Source organism: Coregonus lavaretus (genome assembly GCF_964263955.1).
Source record: "Coregonus lavaretus genome assembly, contig: HAP1_SCAFFOLD_5371, whole genome shotgun sequence".
NCBI lineage: Eukaryota > Metazoa > Chordata > Actinopteri > Salmoniformes > Salmonidae > Coregonus > Coregonus lavaretus.
Genome location: NW_028161995.1, coordinates 25,001 through 32,569, shown reverse-complemented (window position 1 = coordinate 32,569; position 7,569 = coordinate 25,001). Strand labels below are relative to the sequence as shown.

Genomic DNA, 7,569 nt, shown 5'->3' with positions numbered 1-7,569 from the left:
CACAATAATCCATTATTTACTTCTGGCTACAGCCTGTAGTTAGCATCGTCAGATTTCATGAGTGGTTCCAGGAGAACCGATGTTAGCAAAGCTGCACTGCAAACCTCAACTTCCTCAAAAAGACTTCAAACTAAGTTCGGTAGTTGGTGGAGTTAGAAGGGATTTTTTTACGTGAATACTGCTGAAATAATTGCTGGAATTTGGTTACTCAGAACTGGAGCTATTTCCTCATGTAGCCACAGCACACAGCATCTCTATGTGTCTTCCAGTGATGGCGCCATCCGCCTGGTGAAGGCACTTCAACGTGGATCGCTTTCCAGACCGGTAAACATAGGAAATATAAGAGCATTTGAAAATTATAATTTTATTGGAAAAATAACAACAGTCTCGCAGTGAGGAAAACATGGACAGGTTCTTCACGAGTATCAATGATACCAAACTTAGTTTGAAGTGTTTTTGAGGAAGTTTTGGTTTGCAGTGCAGCTTTGCTAACATCCGTTTGTCTGGAACCACTGATTAAATCTGACGATGCTAACTCCAGATAAGGGTAATTTTACCCAAATATCGATTTTGGATAAACTATCCCTTTAACTACCAACAGACAGTTCATAGTAGACTTGAATATAAGCTGTTGTCCCCTACTGTATGTTGATGTTGCTCCATAAAGACCAGCTGTACTGTATGTTCCAATAGTATGAGTCCTGATCTCTGTCTTCTTTATGTTTCTCTCTTCAGACCTATGAGAGACCCTTCAGAGCAGCAGAACCTAGAGAGGGGGGGCTACTGCAACTACTGGGGGATGTCACCCCCCCCAAACACCAGCCCAAGCCCTCTATCCTACACACCACACCACTGCCCCCACACACACTCACACACCAACCCCAACAGCAACACACACAGCCACCAAAACTCACACACCAACATACACACAGTCCAGCCTGGGCCACGCCTCCCTCCGCATCTCCAGCCAATCCAGTGCATGCTGAGCCTAGCAGAGAACCAGCGGGAGCCAATAGGAGCCCTCTCTCTGACCTGGCCCCTTCCTTCCTCAAGCCTCCAATGAAGAGCGTCCCAGGAAGCCCCTCCCCTCGCTCTTATAGCCCCTCCCCCCATCGACACCTGAGCCCTGATCCCGTGTTGCCCGTAGTAACGGACGCTAGCATTCTAAACCTGACCTCTCTCTCCAGAGGGCGGGGCTTACAGGAGGTCAGTGAGCAGCTGTTTGGAAACATCAAGAGGAAGTACGGCAGGAAGGACCCCCAGAGGACTCAGGGTAATACCCACAATGCAGAGCTGCCATTGGGGAGGAGGGCAGAGAAAGATGCGGAGAGTCCAATAGTTCCAGATGAAAGGCAGAAGTACAGGAGGGAGGAGACCCCTGAGTTGGAGAGAGAAGAGAAGGAGAGCATAGGGAGGACAGGAGAGGAGGAGGAGGAGATGGAGAGGGAGATGCCAACGCTTGGTGCTCCTGTGCTGATGGAGGAGGGAAAAGGGAGGAAGAGGAGGAGGAGGCGGTCTCTCCAGGAGTCACTCACCCAGGAGGACCAATCGGAGCAGCAGCAGGGCACTGACATCACAGAGAGGAATGAATCAGGGCCTCCGGAGCCCAAAGTGTCCCACAAAATGAAAGGTCACAAGATGGACTCATACAGGAGTGAGTCTAGGTCAGGTCGGGGTGGGGAGGGTAGCCAGCCAGAGGCAGACGGGGACAGAGGAGAGAATGGGGAGAAAGGAGAAAGAGCAGAGAAGGAAGAGAGAACAGCGAGAGGAGACAAAGGAGAGAGAACAGGGAGAGGAGAGAGAACAGGGAGAGGAGAGAGAACAGGGAGAGGAGAGAGAACAGAGAGAGGAGAGAGAACAGAGAGGGGGATGAGTGGGGCCGACATGGAATCAGCCATGATCCAGAGCCGGGTGAGGAAAAACCCAGTTGGCCGTCCTAGATCATCCACAGACTCCCACAAACACCCTGACCCTAACCCCAGACTGCCTAGCCCTAACCTCAACCATATCCCTAGTCCAAGATCCAGCCTCAACCCTAACCCTAGACCGCCCAACCTATGCCCCAGCCTTAACCCTAACCCCAACACCAGCCCAAAACCCAGCCCTTACCCCAGACCCCCCAAGACCAAGGACCGGTGGTCCTACCTCAAGTCCCGAAGCTCCCCCAGCCTGATCCAGAGGGAGAGTGGCCACAGTCCCCTGACAGCCATGTCTGAGCCCCCCTCTGCATTCCCCATCACCCCCTCCAGCCCTCTGTACACCAACACAGACAGTCTGACTGTCCACACCCCCGCCAAGCGCAAACGAGGCCGTCCCAAAAAACAACCCCTGCTCACTGTGGAAACCATCCATGAGGGTACTTCCACCTCCCCCCTGAGCCCTCTGGCCCGGGACAGCCCCGCGGGGCTCAGCCGCAGGAAGAAGACTCACGCGCTAACCACACTAGCCCAAATCGCATCTGGTTCCACTAGCCCCAATGCTAATGGGTTGAAACTGAAGCGCAGTGAGAGTGGCCATGTCAGGTCGGTGAAGAGGCTGAAGCTGGGGAATGTGCAGAGCATCCTGAATGAGATCCTATCAGGCTCCAGCCAACATGGCAGCCTGGCGCTGAAGTCCGCCTCGGCTCCCGTCTCTTCCACCATGACGGCCATGGCCTCTACCATTGAGGCGCATCTGGGGAAGCAGATCAACGTCAGTAAGAGAGGAACCATCTATATCGGGAAGAAGAGAGGGAGGAAGCCACGCTCCGACACCCAAACCCTTCCCCACAGAGGCGGGGCCAAGCCTCTTTTGCCTGTCCCCATGTCCAGCCTGTACAACAGCCTCCTAGTGCCTTCCACCCTCCCTCCCAGCTCCACTACCCTCCTCCTCAGACCCAGTCACACCCTATCCTCTCTGTGCCCCCCCGGCCCTCGCGGCACCTACTCTGACGCCACCATGCCCAGCCTGCAGCCCATCAGTACCCTGCCCTCTAAACCCCCAGGCAGGGGGCTACTGGGGGCCGGCTGGAAGCTGTCTCCCCCGCGCCTCCTGGCCAACTCCCCGTCCCACCTATCTGAGGGGGCAGCGTCCGTCAAGGAGGTGACGCTGTCACCCATCAGCGAATCACACAGCGAGGAGACCATTCCCAGCGACAGCGGCATAGGAACGGACAACAACAGCACCTCTGACCAGACAGAGAAGGGAACTAACGCACGACGCAGGTATCTATCTCTCTATGAGTGAGTGAGTGAGTGACTGAGTGACTGAGTGCGTGAGTGCGTGCATGCATGAGTGTGTTAGTTAGTTAGTTAGTTAGTAGTGAGTGAGTAAGTGAATGCATTAGTATGTTCATTAGTTAGTAGTAAGTGAATGAGTTAGTGAGTGTGTTAGTTAGTTAGGTAGGTAGGTAGGTAGTTAGTTAGTCGATGTTGCCCAGGGGTTTGGTTGAAACCACAATAGCAACATTGTACATCCAGTTGACAGGTTTATGTTGTGTGTTGCAGATACTCATTTGACCTGTGTGGGTTTGAGGCTGCGGAGGCTGCAGTTCTGGAGGCATCCAGTCGCGGCAGTAGGGGTCGCTGTGTGCGGCAGGCGGCAGTGGTGGACAACTTCCTGTCCCAGCAGGAGAAGAAGCAGAAACACCGCAGGAAGAGGAAGTGCCTGCAGAGCCGAGACCACCTGCACTTCCTGTCTGAGCTAGAAGAGGTATCAAATCAAACTTCCTATTAAAATCTCATCAAACTTAGTGTAGGAGTAGGATGAAGTTACCACTAGACTTATTGTATATTATGTCACAGAGATTTTAGAGGAAGGGTTCATTGTGATGTCTGGAATAGAACAAATTGAAACCCCATGTGTTTGATGTGTTTGATATCTTTCCATTCATTTCATTCCAGCCATTACAATGAGCCCATCTTCATATATTTCTATATAGGCCCACAAGTCTCCTCTGGTATTATACACTGAGTGGACAAAACATTAGGAACTCTTTCCATAACATAGACTGACCAGGTGAATCCAGGTGAAAGCTATGATCCCTTATTGATGTCACATGTTAATTTCACTTCAATCAGTGTAGATGAAGGGGAAGATTTTTAAGCCTTGAGACAATTGAGACATGGATTGTGTATGTGTGCTATTCAGAGAGTTAATGGGCAAGACAAAATATTTAAGTGTCTTAAACGGGGTATGGTAGTAGGTACCAGAATGTTAATAAAATTGGCACAAGTAATAGCACATTTCCATGGAGGCTGCTAGCTAAATATGCTAACGAGCGCAAACAGATTTTTTTTGGTGGGGGGAAAAGACAGGCAATCCAGCTCATAAAGTTATACATATATAGGTAGCTACCGAATGTCATTTTTGGTGAGTTTGGACATTTACAAGCGAATGTGAACGAGAGACATTGTGCAAATGAACAAAGTTTTGAGGCATGCTTGTCTGAAGGAAGAACAGTACTGGCTCTGGAGCAGCATGTGTACACGCTGTGTCTGTGTGGTGTCTGGAGTCGCTAGGGCAACGGGCCTGCCTGCTCTACTCGAAGAAGGGGGGGAAGGAGCAGATGGGCCGAGAACGGAGAGGAGAAAAAACACAAGGAAATCAAGATAGCAGGCAGCTGTAAATATTTCTCAAAAGAAAGCTCACATTATATGATGCACCATCTCTTTATTAATTCAGCCACTTACTTAGATAACTAGCAAGTTAAACTAAGGGGTTGCGTTAATGCAGAATTCTGCAGTTATCATACAGAAAAAAAGATACAACGCATAAGAAATATCTGCGTTTTGTAAACTCAGATCTAAAATGCTTCTTATTGTAATTTCTGCTCGGCATCAGACTAATTTTATGCTTCTGTTGCACTTCTCCACTCGGATAAGAATTCACAAACGGGCATTCTATTAGCAGACAGCACTCTGATGTGTAACTACTTTTCTCCAGGACATTTCTCGGTGTAGCCAACTTACTTTTCTCTGGTAAAATGCAAGATTAACTTTAAGCAAAACATTAGGAAATGTAGCTGGCTACATTCTTTCTATGATAAACATTATAAATATGATAGCCATGTATCGTTTTTGCAAAAAATACCTTGCTTTTTCATTGTAAGCTAATTTACAAATGTGTGGCTACCACTTCTGTTGTCATCTGATGAAAATGAAGCTATTTTCTGCCGAATGTGTTGCACTAATGTATTTTCTGTGAAGTAAAACTATACAGTGAGGGGAAAAAAGTATTTGATTCCCTGCTGATTTTGTACGTTTGCCCACTGACAAAGAAATGATCAGTCTATAATTTTAATGGTAGGTTTATTTGAACAGTGAGAGACAGAATAACAACAAAAAAATCCAGAAAAACACATGTCAAAAATTTTATAAATTGATTTGCAATTTAATGAGGGAAATAAGTATTTGACCCCCTCTCAATCAAAAAGATTTCTGGCTCCCAGGTGTCTTTTATACAGGTAACGAGCTGAGATTAGGAGCACACTCTCTTAAAGGGAGTGCTCCTAATCTCAGTTTGTTACCTGTATAAAATACACCTGTCCACAGAAGCAATCAATCAATCAGATTCCAAACTCTCCACCATGGCCAAGACCAAAGAGCTCTCCAAGGTGAATCTGAAGTTTGCCAATGAACATCAGAATGGTTCAGAGGAGAACTGGGTGAAAGTGTTGTGGTCAGATGAGACCAAAATAGAGCTCTTTGGCATCAACTCAACTCGCCGTGTTTGGAGGAGGAGGAATGCTGCCTATGACCCCAAGAACACCACCCCCACCGTCAAACATGGAGGTGGAAACATTATGCTTTGGGGGTGTTTTTCTGCTAAGGGGACAGGACAACTTCACTGCATCAAAGGGACGATGGACGGGGCCATGTACCGTCAAATCTTGGGTGAGAACCTCCTTCCCTCAGCCAGGGTATTGAAAATGGGTCGTGGATTGGTATTCCAGCATGACAATGACCCAAAACACACTGCCAAGGCAACAAAGGAGTGGCTCAAGAAGAAGCACATTAAGGTCCTGGAGTGGCCTAGCCAGTCTCCAGACCTTAATCCCATAGAAAATCTGTGGAGGGAGCTGAAGGTTTGAGTTGCCAAACGTCAGCCTAGAAACCTTAATGACTTGGAGAAGATCTGCAAAGAGGAGTGGAACAAAATCACTCCTGAGATGTGTGCAAAACGTCTGACCTCTGTGATTGCGAACAAGGGTTTTGCCACCAAGTACTAAGTCATGTTTTGCAGAGGGGTCAAATACTTATTTCCCTCATTAAAATGCAAATCAATTTATAACATTTTTGACATGCGTTTTTCTGGATTTTTTCTTGTTATTCTGTCTCTCACTGTTCAAATAAACCTACCATTAAAATTATAGACTGATCATGTCTTTGTCAGTGGGCAAACGTACAAAATCAGCAGGGGATCAAATACTTTTTTCCCTCACTGTAGTTGCATGCCACTGATTACTCTTGAAGCAAAAAAACACTGTTGGCTTTCAATATAAAACGCGACCCATGTCAATACACAGCTGGACTCACCTGCTCCTGCTTTCTCCAGTTGTGCTATTTACAAACAATCAAACATGTCACTGGCTCAACTGTTCTGGAGAACTATGGTAAGCTTCATAATGTAAAATAATGTGACAAGTGAAATGAAGAACGCAATCTGCTTTATTTCCTAACATATTGCACAAGTTGACTGCAGGTATTTACTTAAGAAATAGCTACAAATATTAAAATGTATTGAAAAACTTCAAATAAATAGTTTAGACGGTATTGACGCTATTGTAAAACCATCACATGGCTATTTCCAAATACCACGGTATACGGTATACTGCCTAAGCCTATTATCCAGTACTGATTTAATATGACTGTATTAAATGATCCAGTACTGATGTGGCCTCCTCCTCTCCTCTGCCAGGTGGTGGTGAAGCTGCAGCAGCTACATGTGTCTCACCGACGGTACGCCTCCTGCTACCCCCAGCACCCCTACCCCTCCATCTTCCGCCTCAATTTCCACCACCACTACTACCCCCTGACCTACGACCCCTACCCCTGTGACCCCGCCCCTTACTTGCGCAGGACCGCCGAGCTCAAGGCCAAGAGGAGGCGCGGCCGGCCCGCCAAAGCCAGTGAGCCAATCACGTCCAAGCTGCCTTTTGTCCAGGGGTTTGGGTATCCACTTGCAGGGGGGAACTACTATGCACCGTATGCCATGCCTTACGCCCCGCCTCTGAGCCTGGGCTACTACCCCCCAGCACCCCCCCTCTACCTGCCCCACCATCCCCACGGCCCTTCACCACCCTCCCACTTCATGAGGCCTGCCGTCCCCCCTCCTAAGTTCCACTCTGGGGGTCACTCCAAGCTCCAGGCCGGAGCCAAGCTACGGACGTCTAGCGGCCCACTACAGGGTTCCTCTGGTCGGGGAGAAGGACTGGGATCCCTGGGCGGTGATGGTGGTGGAGGTCTTGGAGGGGTGAGGCTCCACAAGAGGAAACACAAGCACAAACACAAGCACAAGGAAGAGACCCCCCTCCTCTCACCCCATGACAGACAGGAGCTGGGTGGGCTCTTCAGTGGTGCCAAGACCAAT

The 7,569-nt window shown here is 48.6% G+C and overlaps 1 protein-coding gene across 1 annotated transcript in view; it reads left to right on the top strand.

Moving 5' to 3' along the window:
- Positions 1 to 735: 735 nt before the first annotated feature.
- LOC311119762 (SET-binding protein-like) overlaps positions 736 to 7,569 on the top strand; it is a gene marked incomplete at its 5' end in the record, with an annotated part of 27,505 nt that continues 20,671 nt past the window's right edge. Inside the window, 3 exons of the mRNA XM_084194419.1 lie at positions 736 to 3,203; positions 3,486 to 3,690; positions 6,898 to 7,569. The exon at positions 6,898 to 7,569 is cut by the window's right edge and continues 394 nt beyond it. Of these exons, the coding sequence (XP_084050545.1) occupies positions 736 to 3,203; positions 3,486 to 3,690; positions 6,898 to 7,569 (3,345 nt within the window). The remainder of the gene's footprint in view (positions 3,204 to 3,485; positions 3,691 to 6,897) is intronic.